Here is a 26,897-nt window from a genome sequence, read left to right on the forward strand (position 1 = left end):
CTATCCTTATCAGTCTGATATGTAAAATTAGAATTTGAGGAAAGATTGTGAAATGACCTTTATGTAAAAGTCATTTGTTATGACTAATAAATTGGATAGTATTATTCACCTTGGTCTTATAGAATATATATTACTTGGAAAAAAAACTTGAAATATTGATTCTTGCACAGGTGCAGTTGGATGATTCAAGGCAAACATTAATTGCTCAATTAAAACGAGCTTCCTAAGGTCTTTTTGTCCCTGCTCTGAATCTATTTCCAATAATTTGGGAAAGTTGGACTTCTGCATGGGAACCAATGAGGGATCATTGGAAGACAGTACGTAATAATGTACTGAAGTGTTGAAAAGTATGGCTTAAAAAAATTGTGCTGTGGGTCGGCCGAGTGGCACGATGGTTAAGAACTGGCTTGGGACGCCAGAGAACCCCAGTTTGGATCCCACATATGAGGGCCAGTGACACTGCTCTCTACAGCTAAGATCTGAACAACAGCTCGGCCTGGAGCTGGGCTGCTGTGAGTCGCCGGTGTCGGCGTCGGCTGCAGCCCCTGCTGCAGTGGGTTGCCATTGGCTACTGTGTGTAGCCAGCAGCCAGTGTGAGTGGTCAGCAGTCAGCGTGAGTGGCCAGCAGCCAGCATGAATGGCCAGCAGCCGCCGTGAGCGGCCGTCCAGAAGCCGGCGACTGATGTGCCTCGCCGGGGAAGAGCGCAATGATGGTGCCAACTTGGGCCAGTGAAGCAACGTCCTCCACAACTAGACTGAAGAACAAAACGAAAGCAACTTGTCTGTTCCCCTTCCCCCAATTCCCCAGCACTGTTCCCATACCCCCAGTTCCCCAATAAAAAATCTTTAAAAAAAAAAAATTGTGCTGTAGGTGGCCTGAAAAGGAAGACATGATTTCTCGAGGACCTGGCAAAGCTGCATGGAGGTAGTGTCACCTGAGATGTTTTTGAAGAACTGAACAAGACGAGAGGTGGCAGGGACCAGGAGGGGGTTCTAGGAATGGAAGGTAGCTTGAAACCAGTGCCATGCAGACGTCTAAAGGCCGTGTCCACAAACACTAGAGTCGGTACAGTATTGGAGGAGGACAAACTTGAATAGATTCTTTGAGAGCAGATGGTGTAGTGTCCAGATCTGTGCAATTTGCAGTAGGAAACACAGAGGAAGTACAAAACAATAGGTCATTCTCAGGGATCTTATCGTCCCTTTTGGAATACAACAACAGCACAGACCATCTAGTGGTAGTGCAGTACAATTATATGCAGTCTACTCTGCTCTGACATGCTACTTGCATTCCTAAGAAGGTATGTTTATCCCAAAATAATATTGCAAATGCAAGTTTTTCAAACAAATGGAAGATGTCAAGTACTAGAGAGTAATATGTATTTTTAATAGCTGTAAGTGCAATGATATCAAACTTTTGGTCTTTTTCCTGTCACCTTCAGCACCGTGACTAATGGTTAAGAAAGCACACATTCTAATTACTGTTGTCACCCACTGGTAAGATGCACAAAGCTCAGAGACTTTCAAGACAGCAACTCTATTCTAGTTCACCCTTGATGATGTCCTAAGTCTAAAGCATTGCCTTGCATATGGCATATGCTCAGTAAATAATTGTTGAATGAGCTTTCACCTTCAGATAGGAAATAAAATGACAAATATGGACATCATATTGGGGGAGTGGGAGACAGACACATTCATTTTTAAACATGATTCCACTGTTACACAAGTAATGAGAATAACCTCTAAAATACTCACTAATGGGGAGGGAAATTAGGCATGAAAAAATAGGGAAATTATAGAGATTTTTTTCCCCTGACTATATTTTTTCCATGAACTGCTAGAAAGAAGGATTGACAGTTACAATCTTCTTGTTGGTAGATTTCCTGCTGTAAGGCGAAATGATGATTCTTTGAAAAAAGGCGAAAGAAAGCAGAATTATTTTGACAAGAATGGAGAAAAGAGTATGAATTAAAATGATCAAATAAAGGTGCAGGTGACAGGTTGTTCTGTATTTTCAGAAACTGAAATGGGCTTGAATGTGGAGAGGATGATTAGCTCCGAGGACAAAATTCTTGGTCGTAGGGCTCAATAGGACTCATTGTAGGCCTTCCTTACCCTAAAAGCCACCTGTACCTAATGGTTCCGAGTCATAGAACCACCTGGAGCCTTGCTTCTCAGAGTGCGGTCTGTGGAGCTGGGGTGCGAGCATCTCCTGGGAGCTTGTTGGAAATACAGAGTCTCAGGCCCTGCCCCAGCCCTACTGAATGATTTATTACCAAATAAAAGTATGCCTCATTTTAATGCAGCAATTGCGATGCTCAGAAGTGTTCCACAAAATGATATTAAAGGAACATTAAACCATTTACAACACACAGTGCTTGTTATTAAACGAATTCTATATACAGCATCCTTTTGGAAAATGAATAATTCCACAGATCATCCGTGCCTTCTCCCCAATCCCTTTCCCTGCTCTGTGAGTTAAAGCTCTTCCATCTATTGGGGTTTCTTCTAAAGAAGGAGCAAATAAAGAGAAGCCAATCTTCACCCCACCAACCCTTGGGGGTGGAACACAGAGCTGGCAGTAATTGAAGCAGCAGTCCTGAAGGGAGCAGAGATACAAAATCATGATTATTACCATATCTGATTAAAGTAACAAGATAATTTAAGCAGGTAAAATGTAATTAACCACTTTGGAATGTGTCCAAGTGCTGATGGCTTCCCCCACCCCCTCCTTGTTCTTTGACCTTAAATTAAATCTTGCTGGGGTTCCTCCCCGGGTAATACTTAATAGGTGAAAATCACGGTGATGGTATGTTTTCAGTGTGTTTGAGAAGATTAAACAAACAAGCAGGAGATAAAGGGTTTTTGCATCTTGATGCTTAAAATAGTGCAGAATGGAGATCAGATTCCTTTTAAAGCAGTTTGCCACTCACTGCTTCCTTTAGAAGCTTTAGATCTCCTAGTGACATCTCAGAGACAGGGGGGCAGGGTGGGGTTTGGGTCGTGCTGTTAGTGCTGTCTCTAGACTGCCACTCGCACTGGGAGCTCAGTGTTGCTCACTTGTGATGAAAACGGGATTGGACTAGATCAGGGGTCAGCAAACTGCAGCTCGCTAGCCACATGCGGCTCTTTGGGTATGTACTGTCCGTCTCAAAAGTTTGCCGACCCCTGGAAGAGCTAATCCTGTCCCTTGAAGTTTTGTGAGACCTATAAAACAAATGAAATCACCATTGTGTGACTAATATCCTTTAAAAATTTTATAAATGAAACTATGATAGTTTTATATTCATTTCCAATTTTACTTCAGAGCCACATGTACGTATCCACAGAGCCGCATGTAGCTCACGAGCCGGTTTGCCGACCCCTGGCGGCTCTTTCGTCTCAAAAGTTTGCAGACCCCCGCATGGACAATCAAGAAGTTTTCTTCCTGCTCTGTGACTTGAAGAGCAGCTGCTGATGAACATGAAGGTGTGGATGGTTAGCAGAGGTGCATTTAAGCCCCAGTAGCAGCCCAGGCACTGGCCAAAGAAGCAGTGATAAAGACCAGAGGGGGCGGGCCAATTACCGAGGACATTTCCCTTCGTGGTGCAAGCACACAGCTTCCAGATAGTGGTTCCTAGGAAAGTGACGGCTTAATTGTCTAATAAGTGGGTACTGAGTAAATTAGGTGTAGTCACTTTTGGAGTATTTGGCAGTCAGGACTTGAAGGCTGTTGACTAACATGGAAAAACGCTTATGATATCTGTCCTCTTAAATTTAAAAAGTAGGTTTCAAAATCATGTGCATAGCATGATTATAAGAATGTAAAAAGGAAAAAAACTAAACTAAAACTATAAACTCCTAGAGACTCTAAACAAGTTCAATAAAATGCTAGTGGTGGTGATGTGAGAGTTATGGAATTCTCTCCTTCATCTCTTTTTTAAAATTTATTTTTCAAGTTTTGTAGTGCGACTATACTACCATTAAAAATGATAAAAAGAAGGCTGTATAGAAAATAGAAAAGGAAAAGAATGTATAAAAAAAAGAACACAAGGGAAAATAAATTTGGGTTGAAAAAAGTTTAAAACCCGTCTCTTGTAAACTTAAGTAGAAGCTTGTTTCTGACCAATGTGAAAGTAATTTATATTCAGTCAGTTCTGAATTGAGTTAGAGCCTCTGAATAATTTTAATGCAGTCAAGACTGAAGATAAATGCTCAAAACAATGAATTTTATACTCCTGTATTTCCTCAAACACACACACACACACACACACACACACACACACACACACGGGGTGCCAAAAAAAATGTATACATATTTTAAGAAAGGAAAAAACTGTATTAAAATTGTAATGCAATGAATGGCGCTAGCATTCATTTGATTAATGCCATCTTTTGAAAGAACGTCATATTACATATTGCTCACGTAATTCAACTCAACTTCGAAAAGTAATACATAGATAACACCTCTTAAAATGTGTACATTTTTTTGGCACCCCTGTATCTATGAAAGCCATATCACATTATTTTTAGTATTTACATGCTGGCTTCTCTTGAGAGCACAAATTGCATAGGAGTTCAATAAATGTTTGTTGAATTGGAATCCTAAATGGTTTGATTACCCTTTTATAGAAGAGAGCTTTCTTTATATCTTAAAATCAGAGAAGCTGCCTACAATTGTATGCAGTTGGTGAGCAGCAAGTGGCAAGAGGAATTTCCTGGACTTTAACATTTCCTCTTATGTGAGCCATCTTTTAGGCTGCTAGAAATTAGTGAAAATATTTTTCACATATGCTTGTAGAGTAAGTTCCCCTATCCACATCAAATGGGACATGTTTGGCCAGGATCCAAGTGTTGATGATCACTTTTGCTCGAAGGCATTCAGACCTTAACAACATAACATGACCTTTGAAACTGTATGGAAATACTGCATCAGGTCCTGTTCCAACAAACTAATTCAGTTAAGCTAAATTTCATACTGTAGATTTTTTTTTTCCCCTCCAACTGGCATTAATTTAGAATGGCTTCTTTTTTATTCCTATAGAACGTGTGGGAAGTGGCTCTATTTTAGATGATTGTATAAAGAAGATGTGGTACATATATAGAATGGAATATTATTCAGCCATAAAAAGAATGAAATCTTACCATTTATAACAACATGGATGGACCTAGAGGATATTATGCTAAGTGAAATAAGTCATACTGAGAAAGACAAATACCATATGACTTCACTTATATGTGGAATCTATAAAGCAAAATAAATGAACTAACAAAACAGAAACAAAGTCATAGATACAGAGAACATTTTGAGGGTTGCCAGTTGGGAGGGAGGTTAAGGGGGCTGGGTGGAAAAGGTGAAGGGATTAAGATGCACAAATTGGTAGTTACAAAATAGTCATGGGGATGTAAAGTATAGCATAGGAAATATAGTCAATAATATTGTAATAACTATGTATGGTGCCAGGTGGGTACTAAACTTATGGGTTAAATAAACATCTAATCACTATGTTGCACACCTGAAATTAACATAATATTGAATGCCAACTGTAATTGAAAAACAAAAATAAATTTAAAAAAAGCATCTTGCTCTATTATACTCACGGGTAATGTAGGACCGTGCCTGTCTAGCAGTTTCATATACAGAGGACATTCGTTCTCTTTGCTCTTCACTTGAAGTGGAATGGAGAAGTAATTCTGCAGTCCTCAAAATCCAGTTGTTTACAAGCAGCTGGGTAGGAAGGGAAAAAATGCTGGCGAGGAAGTTTTAGAGTTTTCAAACACCTGAACCTCAGGACACTGTTAGGTCTGAAGAAAATATTGACAGCTTAATACGATATTTCATTCCCAAAACATTTATGTTTTGATGGAGGCGTCCCAAAAGGAGTTATGTTACAAGTGCAGGCAACTGCATACCCTGTGCTCATCTGAAGCAGTTCTTGCAGGTAGCAGCAGGTGTCATCTGTTGGAATACAAGGAAATAGTCATCTACAGTGTATGTTAGAAATTCAGGATGCCATGTGGGAGTGGATCTTCAAGGCTGTCTCTGACTCCCTGGTTTTAAGATGTTATAATCAAAACCCGGGGAAGTGAGGTTATCTGCGGAAGGTCACCCAGTTTCTCAGTGTCAGATCAGGATTATAACCCTGACTTCTTCTAATCCAGTGATCTTTTCAATGGAGCCTATTGCATCTGCCAAAGATTTGTGGAGGACCCCTAAGTTTACCTAGAAATCAAGTCGCCACGTCCCAAAGAATAAATACAGAAGTCCTATTGAAGCTGAAGTCTGTGGTGCCTAACAGACCGGATGGGGAAAGAAAGCCCACTGGTTGTGAGGCCAACACCACATAGCTTTTCACTTGAGAATGTGCTGCCTTCCACCCAACCGGAATTCTTCATGCTGGAATTTCAACCCCATTTCCCCCCTACCTTCTCTGGTTACTTGACTGTTCCTTTTCATGAACTTGGGCTATTGATTTGCAGCAAGTGAGTCTGTGATTGTAGCCCATTTTGTTTCTTAGTGTGAATTAAAGTGTTAACGGAAATCTTTAAGAGTTTAAAAGAAAACAAAATAAACTGGAAGAGAATTCTCCAGATTTTCCTGGAGGTAGGAAATCAGAGCTCTTGAGCATGTGATAAACTGCTTTAAAATGAAGAAGTATGGGACTGAACATTTAATGTTCTTTATATTTCATGGATGTTTTTCACCCACACTTTTAGGCCCAAAGGCAGGCATGCTTTTACTTTAATAAGAAGCTGTTAATAAGAATGTATTGGGAAACAGGCTGTTTAAGTAGCAACATGTTTGGTATGATTACTTCCGGCTAATTGTCTCAGCCATATGCTTAGAACTGGGTTTAAAGACTTTGTAGTTTTTATTTAGAGGTTGTAGGTATTCTTCCCCTGCCTGAGAAGCAGAACGGACACACAAAAGCAAATTATTCCAAGTTGCAGCCTGAGAAATATGCTATTTCTGATCTTCCAGCATCAGTAGCCAAATGAACTCTGTTATACTCAAATTGTCTCTTTGCAGATTACCCTTATTATCTGCGTGCAGACTTAGATTGAAAACTTTTTTGTGAAACGTTTTGGTTACAACCACTGGACCCCTGGGGTGAGTGGTTGGAATCAAATACAGAAAAATATATGGTGATATGTTTTTAAATTTAGGAATAGCAGCGTTTATGGTGGATAGTGAAAAAGAATGTTTTTGAAGTTTATAGTGTGAACTCTTGGTTTTAAAAAATATATTATTAATGTTGGTCCTTTTGGGGTTCTGGTTCAAATAAAAACCTATAAAAGCATGGAGATTATCTGTTGAGTCACTGTGGAGTTGCAAATGGAGAGAAATGAGCCTATGATTGTTTTTTTTTGTGTTTTTTTTTGTACACAGTATATCATTAATGAAAGTGAAATACTGATTCCTTATCTTTCCTTTTTTTTTTCAGCTACTCAGTAACCGTGCAAGAGTCATACCCACATCCCTTTGATCAAATTTACTACACTAGCTGCACTGACATCCTGAACTGGTTTAAATGTACACGGCACAGGTAATGAAAGCTCAGCTATATTTATGAGTTTGGCTCACTGGAAAGGAGTTTGATAACAGAGATATTAAATACCTCAGCAGGTGCATCCATTCTTCTAGGGAGTAGGTACCGAGTGCTTGGTATTTTCCTAGGCTGGTTCCAAATCACAGGAGACAAAGAAAAGCAAAAAGGTCGTCCATGCCCTTGAGGAGCTTACAGAGCAACTGTCTACTGGTTACCATGCTTTGGTTAGCAAGAATTCACCCAGCTTTTACGTTGTGCATAATAAGGGGATACACTTATAAATACAGACATCACCAGATAGTGAGAAACATCTCCCAGCATATGTTTCTAATACTTGAACAACTGACTCAATGTAGGCTAACTTAAGTTTGACCTCAACTTAAGTAATATATACCATGTACTTTTTCTGTAAGTGTGAAAACAGAAAACAAAATATATTAAATATTAATGTTAACATGAAAGGAAACTGTGATACCTTAATTTCATTTATAAAATACTTGATATAAGTATTGGGTCTAGTATGGCCCCTGCTGATTTATGCTGCACTGAATGATGTTATGCTCAATGTTATTTCTTCAGATAAGCTTTCCTTGACCACTCTATCTAAACAAGCATTCCTTTTCTCTCACACTCTATTGCTTTAGTTGGCTTTATTATTTTTTTTCACACCATTTAACCATTACCAGTCATTATACGATATATTTATTTGTTTAATACATATCTTTACTTAAATTCTACAGATCTGTCTTGCCCAGTAAAATGTAATTTCCTTGAGGGCAAGACTTTATATTCTTTTCCTGACTGTTAGCTATTTCTCCAGTACATAGAACAGTGCCTGGAATATAGTAAGTGCTCATTAAACACGTGTTACATAAACAAATGAGTGAATGAATGACACTGGTTAAATGGAAGGGTCTTGTTTATCAGCTTTTTTTGTAGTGGGATGAGATTGCACTGTCACAGACTTTTAAAGGAATTCTCTGAATTCTTATTTTAAAATATATGTAAGGGAATGATGATTAGATAAGTGTCATATCTGAAATTAATCAATACTTTTCAAGATATTTCAAGATAAGTGAAATAAGGAAGTCATGAAACTTCTGATCCTTTGAAATAAAGTATAAGTTGGCTTAAATGGGCAATCTTAATATATTCTTAGCAAATTGATAAGAGTTAGCATAATATTGGTCAAGACATATTTTCCATGTTCCTTCTTAATTATTTTGGAGTGCTTTGCTTTTTATAGCTTTATTATATTTAATAGCTCCTTCATATGAAATGTAAATTCTTTATTTCTAATCAAATTGCAGGTCAAAAGAAGTAACAATGTGCTTTCCCCCTCTATATAGAGTCAGTTATCGGACAGCCTATCGACATGGGGAAAAAACTATGTATAGACGCAAATCCCAGTGTTGTCCCGGATTTTATGAAAGCAGGGAAATGTGTGTCCGTAAGTAAGACCTTCATCCTTTTAAGGTTCACTTATTTTTCCTGGTGCTGGTTTGCGTCTATTAATGGCAGCCGAAATGGAGGCCTGGGGAGATGGGGCACCTTGGATCAGTCCCTTTCACTCTTGGCTACTTTCTTGGTCTGGGTAAGGGGGAAGCATTAACTCTGTCCCTCTGTTCTATCAAAAATTTCCAAATGAATGTCACTTGAAGGAAAACAGGTGTTATAGGAAGATGATGCAAGGCCACATGCAGCAATGTTAATTACACTTCTTCAATAAATGTCTCTTTGGAAGTTGGTCAAGGAGTCATTAGATTTAGGCCACAGAAGACAACAGAGATATAACTGTCCCACAGCAGCTGACCAGAGTCCTGAGTCAAGTTGAGAGAGACCAACAAGTTCTTTTCTGGTGCACAGAATGATGAGGCTTATTAAAAGAGGAGGAGCTGTTTCACAATAAGAAATGACTATAAGTCTGGGTCACAAAGTAGACCTTTTTTTTCCATGGTCAGTTTCTCTCTCCCTTCCCCTCCCCATCTCACCAATTCACTGTGAGATGTCTTGAGAGAAATTTGATATTTTATGATACGCTTCAGAAAATCCTAGATTATCATGTGGGATGCAGTTTGCAGTTGGGGTTTCTTACCATTGTGTATAGGCCATGTATTGGGTTGTCAGAAAAGTCATGACATATTTTGTCTATGCTTTTCAAAGGTCATTTATTTATATAAAGAACAAAGATCAATCAATGATATATTGCCCGTTTTGTTCAATAACCTTTCGCCATCTTTCAGTGAGTTTCATAATTCCTTGTTCATAGAAGAACCTGTCTTTCTTTGCAAAAAACTGAACAAAGTACTGATTTACAGCCTCATCTGAATTGAACATTATACCATGCAAGGAGTTTTGAAGAGAGCGAAACAAGTGGAAGTCTGACGGCACAAGGTCAGGCGAGTATGGTGGGTGTGGCAACACATCCCATCCAGCTCCAAAATTTTTTGATGGGTGATCAAACTTGTGTGTGATCTCACGTTGTCATGATGGAACACAACTCCTTTACAATTAAGAAGCTCTGGACGTTTCTGGATGATGGATTCATTCAAACTGTCCAACTGCCAACAGTACACATTCAAATTGATTGGTTCCTTAGTAGGAGCTCGAAAAACATGACACCTTTAAAATCCTACCACACTGAGAGCATAACCTTCCTCTGATGAATGTATGCTTTTGATGTCATTTGAGGCGAATCATCACGTCGGAACCAAGACAGTTTGTGCACCACATTGTTGTAAACAATCCACTTCTCATCACCAGTTATCAGACGCTTGAAAAAAAGGATCATTTTCCTAACGTTTAATGAGCATATTGCAGATGTTTATATGTGCCGTCAAATGAACTTCTTTGAGTTCATGTGGAACCCAAATATCGAGCTTGCTTACGTATCCCAGCTTCTTCAGGTGGTCGTGAACACTTGAATGATGGATGTTCAATGTTTCTGCAATCTCTCGTGTCGTGTAATGTGGGTTTGACTTGATCAATGCCTTTAGTTTTTCGTCATCAACCTCGGTGGGCCTACCTGACCAAGGAGCGTTGTTGAGATCAAAATCACCAGCACGGAATTTTGTGAACCATCATTGGCCTGATGTTCTTGTAGAGCATTGTCACCATAAACTTTATGCAACTTTTCAGAAACTTAATGCACGTTCTTTCCTTTATGGAAGTAAAATAATAAAATATGGCAAAAATGCATAGTTTGGTGTTTCATCTTCAACTTGTTTTGAAATCTCCAAAACTCAACCAAGTCACTCATTTTTTTTTTTTAGAATGAAGCTAGAACTGTCAGCTGTCAAACGACATAGCAATAACATAGATGCAAGTGACTCTAGCACTTCCAAAAGTGAACTAGTGCCATCTGTTGCAAACATGCATCATGGCTTTTCTGACAACCCAATAGAAGACAGATCATTAAAAACTATTTTATTGAAATATTTGGGCTCAACCACAGCTTGAGGGGCACCTTTGCTTTCTGGGCTGAGACACTGGTGTTGAGTAGCATAGAGAGAGACAGGTTCTGCTCTAATTTGAAGGCGCTAGGAATGATGGGACCCATCTGGGCTTAGGAATCTGCAGAGCTGGGTGATAGCACTGACTGTGCCACCCCTCAGGTGGGTGACCTTGGATATGCCATTAATATCTTTTTGAGGCTTCTTTGAAAAGGCAGCAGGAAAAGAGGAAAACCAAATATGAGATGGGTTGACTCTACAGAAGAAGCCAGAGGCATGGATCTACAGGAGCTGAGCAGGGCTGTTGAAAATAGGACATGGGCATCACTCATTCATAGGGTCACGAAGAGTTGGAGCCAACTCAGTGGCACAGCTCTCTCTCACACACACACACACACACGACTTGGACCAGTATATGTGCCCTCTTCCTTTTAACCCCTGGATTCTATTATTTAGGTAGATGGTGGCGAGTCTTCAACTTTAATTCAGAACCAGGGCTATATATGATAATAACTGTTTATTGAAAAAAGAATTAGAAAGTGTAACTAAACAACAAGAAGAAAATGAAAATGCATTGTGAATGTCTCTTCTGGTCAGTAAATGTACTTCTATAACATATTGCAAGTGTCAGTGTTATTGCACTATAGATGTTGATTTAACCAGTTTCAAACTGTTGAATATTTATGTGATTTCCGAGTTTTACCTATTATGAACTGACTGCTCTAGAAGACATTATTGTGGTTAAATCTTTGTTCATATCTTCAATTAATAGGTAAGGATAAAATAAATTCCTGGAAGTAATATAGCTGGGTCAGAGGTATGTACGTATTTCTAAGATGTTTGGTGCGTTTCTAATTTATTACTCCCATCAGCAGCGTATGAGAATATCTTTTTGTTTATACCCTGTGCCAATTTTTTCTCTGCTAATTTTTTCTTAGTTTACATGTCTTTGATTAATGATACTGAATAAGAAAATATTACATGTTTATAATCAAACATCTTAGAGAATAATCATGAATTGATATCTGTGGAGAGTGGGGAGGCCTGGCTGGCTGGACTGGCCACTTCCCTGAGGCCTTGGGGTGACATTATCTTGGTGCCCTTGCCAGTGTCCAAACTTATAAGCACAATTGTCAGTATACTGGGAGAGCAGTTTTATTTTCCAGGATTCATTTCTATCAAACATGGTCATAGGAATTATATATAAAACCACAATGCTGATTCATTAAGTGTCATCGAGTCTGAAGAGGTGCTTGGGCCGTCTTCTGACCATCCCTTCTCTCCTTGAAGGCCTGGCACATGGAAAGCTAGGTTTTACTGACAAGCTGGTGTGGGAAGCGAGGATCCAAGCAAGTTCAGTTACAGAGAGAGTTTCAGTACCTCGTGGCCCCAGCCTTGCAGAGCCCAAAATCTGTCATGTCATTCGATAGTGCAGCCCATCTCAGAAAATTGGGCATTTCCTCTAGTACCATCATACCTGAAAATTATACTGGTGAAAATAACTTTTCCTTTATCTTACACTAGATAAGTAGCAAGGTGTCCTCCTTCTTGCTTAGATGGACACCTCTAGCATTTGCCTCTAAAACTCTCCCTTTTTTAAGACTTCTTTTTTTTAAGATTTTTTTTTTATTGGGGAATTGGGGGAGGGATACAACATTGGGGAATCAGGAAAGGGGAACAGACAAGTTGCTGTGCTTTTGTTCTTCAGTCTAGTTGTGGAGGACATTGCTTCACTGGCCCATGTTGGTATTATCGTTGCGCTTTTCCTGGGTGAGGCAGTCACTCGCCGGCCACTAGACAACCTTTCACGGCAGCTCACAAAAGTGCACGCCAGCTGCCGGCCAGCCCCACTGCAGCCTATGCCGTCACCCACGACTCCCAGCAGCCCAGCTCCAGGTTGAGCTGTTGTTCACCATCTTAGCTGTAGAGGGCGCAGCATCACTGGCCCAAATGTGGGATCCAAACTGGGGCCCTGCTGCTCAGAGCTGGCGTCCCAAGCCAACTCTTAAACAACGCACCACTCAGCTGGCCCCTCTAAGACTTCTTGGCTGACCAGTTGCTCCTGGAGACTGAGACATTTTTCCTTTAGATATGTTAATATATTTAATAAGCATACTGTCTAGTCTCAGAGGCCTGGGAGCTATTTGGTCTCTTTAAGGGTATTTTGCATCTCTCCACTCTGATGTCTTGATTTCATAGCTTAACCCAGAGGACAATCAAGCTTTCCTGATTTCCTTGTTCTTGGAGTTGCCTCCACTACATTTATACTCAACAGCTGGCACTGTTGAGGCACCCTTGTGGGTAGAGAAGGAAAAAGAGAGAACACACCATTCTTGGTTCTGTTTCCATAATCTCTTTTACAACTAAGTTTTGCTGCCAGGCACATACCACAGTCGCCATTTTTAACTGTTTCCAGTCACCAAAAGGAATTGAAACACAGGAATCGGTTATAATTTTAGTTAATTTTTGGTAGTCAGTTTACCTAGAGGACAAAAAAAGGATGGTTTTATGAAGATACCTGTATTTGAAAAAGTTTCTTGTAGGTAGCGGAGTAGCTCTTTCTGGAGCTCAAGTCCCATACTCTCATCTCCCCACCCCTGCTTCATCCTGCCCAAGATTATGCATTTCTGCCGAGCTCTCAGGCTGTGCAGAAGCAGCTGGTCCACAGAGCACAGTCTGAGTAACAAGCTGTGTGTCTAGAAGACAGACACATGTCATGAGGCAGGCAGGACTGAAATAGAGAGTGTAGGGAATAGCATGGTTATGAGCCTTTCCTAAGAATCTGGCTGGAAAAAAAATATGGATTAGAAAAATTTCCATAAAGAAAATATTACTAGACATGAAGAGGTTTGATTCCTTGATGAGGTTTTAATCTGATCATAAAATTAATTAAACTTTAAAATTCACTCATCCTTCAGGGTTGCTATTCTTCCCTAATTGATGTTTCATTACTTTTGATTTGGAGAAATAGGAATATTAATGAAGAAATGCCCAGATTAATGAAATAGTTTTAATGTGTGTGTGTGTACATTTATATGTATATATAGTACGTATGTAGTATGTGTGTATATGTGTGTTTGTATATGTTTTTTAAAATTGAGGTATAATTCACAAGTAACATTTTATTAGTTTCAGGTATAGAACATAAAGATTCGATTTTTGTATATATTGTGAAATGATCACCACAATAAGTCTAGTTAACATCCATTGCCACACATAATTACAAATTGTTTTTTCTTGTGATGAGAACTGTTAAGATTTCTCTCTTAGCAACTTTCAAATATACAATACAGTATTATTCACTGTAGTCTTGATGTTGTACGTTATATCCCCAGGGCTTACTTATTTTATAACTGGAAGTTTGTACCTTTTGACTATCTTTACGCATCACCTACCCCCTGCCTCTGGCAACCTTTAATCTGTTCCCTGTACCTATGAATTTTTGTTTGTTTTGTTTGTTTATTCTAGATTCCATTTAAGTCATATGTTTTTTATCTTGCTCTGATTTATTTCACTTAGCATAATGCCCTCAAGATCCATCCATGTTGTCACAAACGGCAAGATTTCATTCTTTTTTTATGGCTACATATTATTCATGAGAGAGAGAGGGAGAAAGAGGGAGAGAGGGAGGGGTGGGAGAGAGAGAGAGAGAGAGAGAGGTCTTCCTTATTTGTTCTATTGATGAACTCTAAAGTTGTTTCTATATCTTGGCTACCATAAAGAATGCTGCAGTAAACATAGGGGGTGCGAATATCTTTTTCAAATTAGTGTTTTTGTTTCCTTCAGATAAATACCCAGAAGGAGAATTGCTGGATCACATGGTAGTCCTATTTTTAATTTTTTTGAGGAACTTCTGTACTATTTTCCTTGGTGGCTGTACCAATTTACATTCCCACCAACAGGGCACTAGAATTCTAATAGGTGTGAGGTGATAGCTCCTTCTGGTTTTTTTTTTTTTGGGGGGGGGATGGGAACAGTGCTGGGGAATTGGAGGAAGGGGAACAGACAAGTTGCTGTCGTTTTGTTCTTCAGTCTAGTTGTGGAGGACGTTGCTTCAACTGGCCCAAGTTGGGACCATCATTGCGCTCTTCCCGGGCGAGGCAGATCAGTCACCGGCTTCTGGATGGCCGCTCACAGCGGCTGCTGGCCGCTCACGCTGGCTGCTGGCTACACACGGTAGCCCATGGGAACCCACTGCAGCAGGGGCTGCAACCTACACGGTCGCCGCAGGGCAGCCCAGCTCCAGGTTGAGCTGTTGTTCAGCATCTTAGCTGTGGAGGGCAGTGTCACTGGCCCCCATATGTGGGATCCGAACCGGGGCCCTCTGGCGTCCCAAGCCAGTTCTTAACCATCGTGCCACTTGGCCGGCCCTTCTTCTGGTTTTGATTTGCATTTCCCTTATTATTAGTGATGATGAGCACCTTTTCGTGTATCTGTATGTCTTCTTTGGAAAATTATCTATTCAGATCTTCTGCCCATTTTTAAATTGCATTGTTTGATTTTTTTTTTTTTGCTATTGAGTTGTATGAGTTCTTTATATATTTATTAACCCTTTATCAGATACATGATTTGCAAATATTTTTTCTCTTTAGTAAGTTGCCTTTTCATCTTGGTTTTTTTTTTTTTTTCATGTGGGAGTCACACCGGCAACCTAGCTGTTAAGAGCACAGGCTCTATCCACCTAGCCATACGGGCGGCAGCTCAGCTCAAGGTGCTGAGTTCAGTCCCAGCCAAGGTTTGTCATTAAGAGCACATGCTCTCACCAGCTGAGCCATCCTGCCACCTGTTGGCAGCTCAGTGGCAGCTCAGCTTGGGTGCAGCTTGGGCGAAGCTCACTGGCCCATGTGGAAATCGAACCAACGACCCTGTTGCTCAGAGCTCGTGCTCTTAAGCAAACTCTTAACCAACTGAGCCTCTCGGCCGGCCTGCCTTTTCATCTTGTTGATGGCTCTCTTGCTATGCAGAAGCTTTTTAGTTTGATGGAGTCCCACTTGTTTATTTTTGCTTTTGTTGCCTTTGTTTTTTGTGTCAAGTCAAAACAGTTATTGCCAAGATTGATGTCAAGGAGCTTAATGCCTATGTTTTCTTCCAGGGGTTTTATGGTTTCAAGTCTTACATTCAAACTGTTATCCACTGTAAGTTCATTTTTTTGTATGGTATAAGGTAGGGGTTCAGTTTTATTTTTTTGCATGTTGCCGTCCATTTTTCCCAACACCATTTATTGAAGAGACTATCCTTTCCCCACTGTATGTTTTTGGCTCCTTTGTTGTAAATTAATTGACCATACATGCTTGAGTATATTTCTGGGCTTTTATTCTGTTCCATTAATCTATGTGTCTGTTTTAATGCCAGTATCATTCTGCTTTGATTGCTTTAGCTGTGTGATATAGTTTGAAATCAGGAAGTACGATGCCTCCATCTTTGTTCTTCTTTGCAAAGATTGCTTTGACTACTGGGGGTCTTTTGTGGTTCGATACACATTTTAGGATTATTTGTTCTATTTCTGTGAAACATGATATTGGAATTTTAATAGGGATTACACTGAATCTGCAGATAGCTTTGGGTAGTATGGACAGTTTAACATCAGTTCTTCCTATTCATAACATGGAATATGTTTCCATTTATTTGTGTCTTCTTCCGTTTCTTTTGTCAATGTCTTATAGTTTCCAGTGCACAGGTTTTTCACTACCTTGGTTCAGTTTATTCTTAGGCATTTTATTCTTTTTGATGCAATTGTAAATGAATTTTTTCTTATTTTCTTTTCCTGATTATTTTTTATTAGAGTTAATAATTAATTTTTGGTTTACTGAAGTTATAAGTCCAAAAGCTTTGTTGTTTCTTAAGCTAAATTCTGCTTACAGATGTTTTATTCATTAATCTCACAATATTTAACAAATATGTTAAAGGGCCTTTGACTAATGTTTTACAAATGTAAACACCAGCAAGTTTTTAAAATGGAATTGGTATATTTAATAAATTCAATTTTCATTTTTAGTAATCTATTAATAGCTGCCAGCCTGACAGACTGTCCTATGTGCTTAAATACTTTTTGTAACTCTAGTAAGTTCAACTTATAAGGTAAAATCTTAAGTTCTTAAATGTTGTAATATTATATTTGTAAGATTTCAACTTTAAAATAACATTTCTAATCAGTATTCCACTATTCATTTAAAAAATGAAATTAGAAGGCTGACTTCTTATTGTAAAAGGCCACATTCTTTTAAATATTGCAGATATCTTCTTAAATCTAAAATTATAAGCAATATAGATTTTGACTCTTTTACACATTTCTTATTAAATTTAAAATATGGAGCCAGCTGAGTGGTGCATTGGTTAAGAACTGGCTTGGGATGCCAGAGGGCCCTGGTTTGGATCCCACATATGAGGGCCAGTGATACTGCCCTCCACAGCTAAGATGCTGAACAACAGCTCAACCTGGAGCTGGGCTGCCGTGAGTCCCGGGCGACGGCGAAGGCTGCATCCCCTGCTGCAGTGAGTTGCCATGGGCTACCGTATGTAGCCAGCAGCCAGCGTGAGTGGCCAGCAGCCACCGTGAGCGGCTGTTCAGAGGCCGGCGACTGATCTGCCTCACCCGGGAAGAGCGCAATGATGGTGCCAACTTGGGCCAGTGAAGCAACATCCTCCACAACTAGACTGAAGAGCAAAACAACAGCAACTTGTCTGTTCCCCTTCCTCCAATTCCCCAATAAAATCTTTAAAAAAAAAAATTAAAATATGCACAAGGCTAAAAGATCATTAACCTCTAAGCAAATTTTTGTCATCTCAGGTTTTTTGGTTTACTTTTAAGTGAAATTTTGGTGGTCTGTTTTCAGTTTGCTTAAGTTATTTATTTATCTATTTATTTATTTTTAAATTATGGTAAAAATATACATAACATAAAATTTACCATCTGAATCATTTTTAAGTTTGCAGTCCAGTGGTGTTAAATATATTCCCATTGTTGTGCAATGGACCTCTAGACTTTATCTTTCAAAACTGAAACTCTATACCCATTAAATCTTAATTCCCCTTCTTTCCTTCCTTCAGTCCTTGGCAACCAACCACCTTTTACTTCTACTTTCTGTTTCTAGGATTTTGACTACTTTAGATACTTCGTATTTAGATTTTGACTACTTTAGGAATCATAAAGTATTTGTCCTTTTATGACGGACTTATTACAGTTAGTATAATATCCTTAACCTCATTCATGTTGTAGCCTGTGACAGGATTTCTTTTTCAGGGCTACATAATGTTCTTTTGTATTGTTTTCTGAAGTTTTTTAGATAGCAGAGAACATGGCCCTTGGTTACAACCTTAATGGAACATACTGAGCCCATTGTCTGTTTTATATGTTGTTTGCTGTGTCCCTGAGATTTCAACATATTATGTTCTAGTGCCATTTGTGTTTCAGTTTCAATGACAGGAACAGGCTGGCAGATAAAGTGAGACTGATTGGTTTCTCAGAGGGCCACAGAAATGCTGATTAGAAACAACAGGTGGCAGTGGAGAGCATGCAGGCTGATTTCCGTGCTGGTAAAGGAGACCGTCTGAGGCTGAGACTTGAATAGCCAATGCCCGGGTCCAATCAGCTGAAGGCTCAGGCCCTTTCAGTCCCTCCCCTTACCCTCACCAATGTCACCCCAAAGTTCCAGAGGCCCCCCCAGCCCCCAAGACCTCAACAGTTTGCAGCTCCAGGGATGGTTTGGAGCCAGGGCGCCTCCTATCTTCTCCCATGGCCCCCCACTCTGAGCACTAAGGAGAGGGGAGTAATCTCTGGTCCTCTGGCAGTGAAGGGAGTTAGGCAACCCGATTTGACATGTGATGCTCTGGTCCATAGGATGGAGTTGAGACCCAGACTCGTGACCTCCACTGTACTGTAGCTGTGGAGTAAATGAGCGTTTGAGGCTGCCTAGATATAGAACCATTATCTACAACATCAGAACTCCAGGAAAATGTGTTTGCAGGTACACACAACTGATTTCCAAACACAGCTTTGGAACCCAACCTATTAGCAAGTGCAGATTGCCTATAGATTTGGTTTCATGGGACTAGGGAAAGCGGCAGCAGAGGAGGAAGCTGGCATCTCCCCCTCTGTGGGAAGGATTGGCTGAACCGGAGATACGGCTGGCCATGCATTCTCACTGTGATATCCTTGGCTTCACCGTGGCTGATGGGAGAGAAAGTAGATCATTTTAATCAAGGCTACTTGCAGCAGAATCATGAATGGACCAGGGGCATGCCAGGGGTCCCTTCTCTAGTCCTGCTTCTGTGTCTTTGCCCAGATGTCCACAGTCTTCTCCTGCTGGATGCTATGGCAAAGGAAGGGAACATTTGTGGTTGACTTAGCTCTGTTACCTCATTTTTGTCAGGTGGAGGAATCAAATGCTAACTTGACATTAAAGCTGTAATGGGGGTGTTGCAGGCAATGTGTCTTGCAAGGAAGACATTGGAGAGTTTGGGACTGGCACACCCATTCGATTGCCTTGCAGGCTAGCTCTGATGATAGACCGGTTCCCATGGATGTGTCCTGCCTGTCTTTGGCACTCGTTAAGAGAACTTGGGAACTGTAAGTAAGACGCCCGAGCTCCCACACACTGGACTGTATATGATTTCCTGTGCTTCGCAGAGAGGAGTGTGACAATTGATTACCATAGCAGTGAATGAATATTCACAGCTGATTTTTAACTCGGCCAGTATGATGAAAAACTGAACTGGCTGCCGGCAAATAAGGGACTAGAACTGTGGTTGGTGTTTATATAAAAATAATTCCTGCAGATAAACTTTACTCTTGTTTGACTGTCATGCTTCAGTGAGCAAGGCATATTAAGCCCAAATTTTGGGTTAATTAATTATGCAGCTCACTTACCCAGGGGTGTTTTCCTTCCAGGAGACAGATATACCACACAGCACCTTAGGGGGCCACATTAGATTATTTGTCATATAACCCATACACTTACCCCTATTTCTTCTTTTTGTTTTGGAACACTGCTGTATTACACTGGAATTAACCGAAAGCTTCTGTTTTGGGAGAGAGGGTACCATCTCTTGGAAGCAGCTACCTGGAACACTGTGTTTAGAAGGGTTCTGAGGCCATGCCTATGCTGAGAGACAGAATAGAGTGACCTATTAGTAGTTTCTGTCATGGTCTTTGGGTGGCCCAAGTGCCCCACACTTCCCATCCCTGTATTAAACTCTGTCTGACATCCTATAGCATGTGGAACCTCTTGAGTCATAGAGATACCGACTGTGGTTCCTGAATCACGCACGTGGCTGTGGGCTCCTGTTATATCTAGCTTCTCCGTTTCACTGTGAAGTCCTGTGTACTTGATCCTGCTATTGTTCCCAGGAAAATGAGCTTCCTCTTTGTGAGCTGTAATATTTGCCAAGCTACATCAGTTTTATTTTGTCAGAAATCTCGATTTGGAATGAAAAAAGATTTCAACAGCCACATTTTCTCCCCGGGTCAGTATAGGAGGGGCATTGCCAGCTTGGGCCAATCAGCCAAACGGGCAAGGCTTTGGGGAGGGGCTGTGCTGCAAGCACTTGTTTCCTCCACCTAGAGATGATGGACGCACACATTTAGTTCTGTGTCCAGGCTCCATGTCATTTTGATCTTTGGCTGCTGAAAGGTCTGGGGCAGAGATTTTTCAGGATGCAAAGAGCTGGAGTGTAGGACCAGAGACATGTTTGCGGCTGTGAAGATTCAGATTGCGTGTATGGGCAAGCGGGGCTTCTGGGGGAATTTATAGGAATGCAGTGAGGGCTCAGGGAGGGGAGCATCACCTCGCTGAAGCTGAGGGCAATTGGAGTTTGCTGCTCTAGATTTGTTTGACTCTCACAGGCTTGTTTCATAATAAAGTTGTGATCTTGTTACATACTTTTGAACCACCTCAGGGTATAGACTCTTAAGCAGACCCTTTTGAGTACAGATAAAACTAAGATAATTCTGTTAGGCTAGCCAAAGACACCCTGACTGACAGCATTCAGATGGTGTGTCCCTAAGTACATGTCCCTGTGATGCCCTTTCTGCCACTGGCAGTGGATTTTTTCATGTTTCCATAGGGACCCTGTATTCTGTTGCTATGGAGCCCGACTTGGTTCAGAGGCACCTACCAGTAAATACTGGGACAGGCCCTTTGTCCACATGCTGCACCAGCAGAAATGCCCATTTTCCCACATATCTACTGGAACCAAAACGTCTATTTTCCAGTTTGGGTCATTGGTCTGCTAGCAGCAAAGATAGTACAGTTGATAAACAATGCATGAAGCCTGTGTTGTCTTACTGATTGCCAGTGTGTGCTCACTAGTTAGGGTTTTATAAACAGAAACCATGAATTTAGTAATAGTTAAAAACACTATAAATTCAAGCTAGCCTTGGTCTAAACAGGTGGAAATCATGCCTCTGTCTAAACAGATTGAAATCACATCTGCTACCTGTTTTTTGCCTAAGAAAGCCTGAATTTAGAGTTCCATGGATGGAGGACCAAAGGGAAACAATGAAAAAAATCCCTGTCTTATCTGTAAAAAAGGAGTTCCTGTAATCGCAGTCTTCACAGGACAGGTAGAATTTTTACAGGCTTAATAATTTATGCAGCCTCCTGACAAGGATAGAGAATAGCTAATATAAAATCTCAGAACGGAGAAGCAATTTTCATTGCACAATAGTTCAAGTCTTTTCAGAGCCAAGTAATTTAAAATTAATGGAAAAACACATTTTAATCTAAGTGACCTACCACAAAACATTGACATGACCAGGTGGTGACAGAACTTGCAGTTTTTAGTCTGGGATAGCGACTGTTCGCACTTTTACAGATAATCCCGTGGCAAACCTAGTACATCCCTCTGGGCCACACACAGAGATGCTCGAGGGAGAGGGAGACCAATGCGGATACAAGCGAAGTAGCACTGACACTGCTCTTTTCTTAAGCAGCAGTAATAGCCCAAGTTCTAGATGTAGTTTTTTTTTTTTTCTTGATGAGTCATTCTTTAAAAAGGTTTGAAAGAAATCAGCTAGAGCTCCGAGAGAGCCACCACATAGAAAAGCAGTCTTCTTAGTTAGGTCACAGAGAGCAGCACGAAGGTGGGCCTCCCTGGCCAGCTGGGCACAGTGGAAAGGCAAAGATCGTTATGGCAAGTCTGAAGATATGGCAGCCAAAATGATGTTTAAGCCTAAAAGCAACAACTTAGTTCATTTATTGTACTTAGCGTGTAATTGAAGGACAGAAAAGGAAGTGTGTCACCTCAAATGAAATCTATCTGTTGATCTGGGGAGAGGAACAGTTTTCCAGAAACTTGGACCCTAGCATTATCTGTTGTTGCATGCCCCCATGGTGAGCTACTCAGTACTCGTACTGCAGAGTTCACTGTTGCATTATCCAGTAAGACGGGAACTGCCTGGTGCTAGTTCCCTTTTCTCAAAGATTTACTTTAGTCTGTTAAAGGCTCTGGGAATGCTTGGAGTAAAGGTATGTCTCAAACTTATTTGACCATCAAATTCCCTACTCCCCCAACCCCTGTCTTTTTTTTTCAAGAAATTGGTGGAATACTTTTTAGAGTTTCCTTTGGAGAACAATGCTTTAAGGGATTCAGTTTGCTTTTCTATAACTTTAGACTGGTAATTGTAAATATTTCACTTTATCAGAGACTTTTGGATCTGTCATTACTTGTTTTTTTCAGCTTTATTAAGATATAATTGACATACAACATTGTACAAGTTTAAGGTATAAACTGTGATGATTTGATACACTTACATGTTACAAAATGATTACTAGAATTCATGAGACTCACCTTATTAAACGATACTTGCTTTATTACAGCACTCTGGAACCGAACCCACAATATCTCTGAGGTATGCCTGTGTACCACATTTTCTTTATCCACTCGTCAGCCAAAGGACATTAGGTTGTCTCCATATATCTTGGCCATTATGAATACTGCTACAATGAACAGGCGAGGGCAGATATCTTTTTGATCTCTTGATTTCACTTCCTTTGGATCTATACCCAGAAGTGGGATTGTTGGATCATATGGCAGTTCTATTTTTAATCTTTTGAGAAGTTGCCATACCGTTTTCCATTGTGGTTGTACCAGCTTACATTCCTTCCAACAGTTTACAGAGGTTCCCTTTTCTCTACATCCTCACCAACACTTACCTATTGTCTTTTTGACAACAGCCAGCCATTCTAACAGGTATGAGGTGGTGTCTCCTTGTGGGTTTGATTTGTGTTTCTCTGATGACTAGTGATGTTGAGCATCTTTTCATGTACCTGTTGGACATCTGTATGTCTTCTTTGGAAAAATGTCCATTCAGATCGTCTGCCCATTTTTTAATTGCATTGTTTATTTTTTTGCTATTGAGTTGTATGAGTTCTTTATATATGTTGGATATTAACCCTTTGTCAGATACATGGTTTGCAAATATTTTCTCCCATTTGGTAGATTTACTTTTCATTTCATTGATTGCTTCTTTTGCTGTGAAGTTCTTTAGCTTGATATAATCTGCCTTTTGTTTTGTCTTTTGTTGCTTGTGATTTTGGTTTCATATCAAAAAAAAAATCACTGCCAAGATCAAAGTCAAGGAGTTTTTCTCTATGTTTTCTTCTAGGAGTTTTATGTTTACGTCTTAATCCATTTTGAGTTAATCTTTGTGTGTACTGTTAGATAGGGGTTCAATTTATTTTTCTGCATGTGATTATCCAGTTCTCCCAATACCATTTATTGAAGAGCCTATCCTTTTTCCATTGAGTATTCTAGGCTCTCTCATCAAATATTAGTTGACCACATATGCAAGAGTTTATTTATGGACTTTTCAACTCTGTTCCCTTGGTCTATGTGTCTATTTTTATATCATTGCCATACTGTTTTGATTCTGATAGTTATGTAATATAGTATGAAATCAGTAAGTTTGTTCTTTTTTCAAGATTGCTTTGGCTATTTGGGGTCTTTTGTGGTTTCATACACATTTTAGGATTGTTTTTTCTATTTCTGTGTAAAAAACCATTGGAATTTTGATTGGAGCATTGGGTCTGCACATGGTTTTGGGTGGTATATATATTTAAACAATATTAGTATTTCTGATCTATGAACATAGGATATCTTTCCATTTATTTCTGTTTTCTTTAACTTCTTTCATTAAAATCTTGTAGTTTTCAATGTACAGGTCTTTCACCTCCTTGGTTAAATTTATTCCTAAGTATTTTATTGTTTTTTAATCTATTGGGAATGGAACTGTTTTCTTTATCAGATATTTTGTTGTTAATGTATAGAAATGTAACTGATTTCTGTATATTGATTTTTGTATCCTGCAACTTTATTAAATTCATTGATTAGTTATAATAGTTTTTGGAGAGTCTTCAGGATTTTCTATATATAAGATCATTTTATCTGCAAACAGAGACAATTTTATGACTTCCTTTGTGATTTTGATGACTTTTGTGTCTTCTTCTTACCTGAGTTTGTTTGATGACTTATGAGCCTCATGAATTTAAATATCCAAATCTCCCCATTATTTCTTTAAATAAGCCTTCTGCCCCCTACTCCCTCTCTTTTCTTTCAAGGATTCCAGTAATTCATGGATTGCTTCTTTTGATGATATCCCAATAATCATGTAGGCTTTCTTCACCATTTTTTATTTGTTCTTCCCTAACTGGATAATTTCAAAATATCTGTCTTCTACTTCATTGATTCTTTTTTTTGCTTGATCCATTCTTCTGTTGATGCTTTCTATTCCAGTTTTTTATTTCATTCATTAGATTCTTCAGATCCAGAATTTCTCTTTGGTTCTTTTTTATGATTTCTATCTCTTTGTTAAACCTCTCATTTTGTTCATGTATTGTTTTCCTGATCTTGTTGAATTGTCTTTCTGTGTTTTGCTGTAGTTCATTGAGCTTTCTTAAAACAGCTATTTTGAATTCTTTTTCTTTTTTTTAGATTTTTATTGGGGTTTGGGGGAAGGGGAACAGTGTTGGGGAATTGGGGAAGGGGAACAAGTTGTTGTTCTTCAGTCTTCGTTGTGGAGGGTGCCAGTCGCCATCTGGTTTCCCGTTGGCAGCTCGAGGCCTCTAAGCTCAAGGTGCTGTGTTCAGTCTTAGTTGCGGGTGAGCGTAGCCACAATCCCATGTGGGAGTCGAACCCAGCAGCCTTGTTGTTAAGAGCGCACGGTCTATCCACTGAGCCATCCGGGCGGCAGCTCAGCTCAAGGTGCCGAGTCCAGTCTTAGTTGCAGGTGGGCGTAGCCCACCATTGAACAGGCAATCTTGTTACACCAGCTGAGCCACCCTGCCACCTTTTGACAGCTCAGTGACAGCTCAGCTCGGGTACAGCATCACAGGCCCATGTGGGAATCGAACCGGCGGCCCTGTTGCTCAGAGTTCGTGCTCTTCAGCCAACTCAACCAACTGAGCCACTCGACCAGCCCCTATTTTGAATTCTTAATCAGGTAAATCGTAGATCTCCATGTCTTTGAGGTTGGTTACTGGAAGATTATTGTGTTTTGTTGGTGGCATCATATTTCCTCGATATTTAATATTCCTTGAAGTTTTGCACTACTGTCTTCACATTTTCAGTAGCAGTCACCTCCTTCAGTCTTTACTGGCACTGGGAGATAAATACCTTGTGTCAGCCATGCTGGGGATTCTGAGGCTTTCTCAAACCTGTTGATAAGCCTGTTCCACATTTTTTTCCCCCTCTTGTGGCAGAATTCTTAAACTTGTATGCCTTCTCTGCATCCTGCAACACACCAGGGCAGGTGCTGACAGCCTCGTTTGCTTTCCCAAGGGTGGAGCTAAAGCTCAAGTTTGTGGTCTTACCCTGGCCCACAGATTGGAGCTGGCTTTCTGCATTTTGTCACTAGCCATCTGCACAGAGAGCTAGAAACAGAGTGAAGGTGCATGGGTGAGGTGCATGGACCATTGGGAGTGTCCATTGGCCAGTTGGGGTTTATCTGCAGGCTAGGTATCCTCTGTGGCATATGGGTGGGGGGCATCTTGATGGACTCTATAGCACAATAGGATCCATGTTCCTTTAATGTCCTCTGAGATTCCTCTTTGCTGCTCTCCTAGCTTCTTCATTTTCCCCAGTCATGAAGCTCACAACTCCATACCCTGGATGTGGCAAGAGAGAAATGGACTCTGTGACAAAGTCCTACACAACTAGGGAAGTTGTGCTCTTACATGCTCTCACTTTTCCCTGCATGAGAAATCACAGGTCAAGAAGACACTGAGCTGTGCTGCCTTGGGGGAGGGGTGATGTGGGTAAAATCTAATTTTTCCTCTTATCCTCTTCAGTGTGTCCAAACTTGTGTTTTTCTCTTTCTTTTTCTTTGTTCTTTCCTTTTTTTGCTCCAATGATGTGCTGGAGCTTCTCTGCTGGAATTCTGGACTTTCACAAAGACTCTGTCATCCACGAGTGATTGTCTTAAGACAGTGTTCTCCAGGGACTACTGGACTGTCACCAAAATGGACTGGAGACAGTTCAGAGGCCACTGCAGGGTCCACAGCTGGGACCGTGATGCCTGTTACCTGATGTATGAGGGGAAAGTCTCCTTCCTGGTCCCCTGGAAAAATGGTGCTGGATCCCCTACCTCCCTCAAAGGCATTTTTGCCTGTGAACGGATGCTGAGTTCTTGTTGTTGAGGGGAGATACCATGATGGATGTCTTTTTCAGGCATGTTGCTAATGTCATTCCTCTTTAATTTCTTCTAAGGACAATTATATTGTCTGTTTCACAACTCCAGAACTGGACATTTTTAGTTGAATCATGACAGAATAGAGAAGACACTTCCTTCCCCTCACCATGGCATAGAAGATGAACCCATTTACTGGCTTCACCGGTTGGGTTCAACAGTGGCCTGTCCTGTCCTCCAAGTTTTGAACTATTATTAACAGAGACATTGCATGACAGTTGTTCACCAAAAGTA

At 40.2% G+C, this 26,897-nt stretch overlaps 1 protein-coding gene across 1 annotated transcript in view; it reads left to right on the forward strand.

Moving 5' to 3' along the window:
* The window catches only part of MEGF10 (multiple EGF like domains 10), a 182,886-nt gene that overhangs the window by 54,688 nt on the left and 101,301 nt on the right, over positions 1-26,897 (forward strand). Inside the window, exons 3-4 of the mRNA XM_019635311.1 lie at positions 7,425-7,526; positions 8,879-8,979. Of these exons, the coding sequence (XP_019490856.1) occupies positions 7,425-7,526; positions 8,879-8,979 (203 nt within the window). The remainder of the gene's footprint in view (positions 1-7,424; positions 7,527-8,878; positions 8,980-26,897) is intronic.

Source organism: Hipposideros armiger, unplaced genomic scaffold (genome assembly GCF_001890085.2).
Source record: "Hipposideros armiger isolate ML-2016 unplaced genomic scaffold, ASM189008v1 scaffold_21, whole genome shotgun sequence".
In the NCBI taxonomy this organism is placed as follows: domain Eukaryota; kingdom Metazoa; phylum Chordata; class Mammalia; order Chiroptera; family Hipposideridae; genus Hipposideros; species Hipposideros armiger.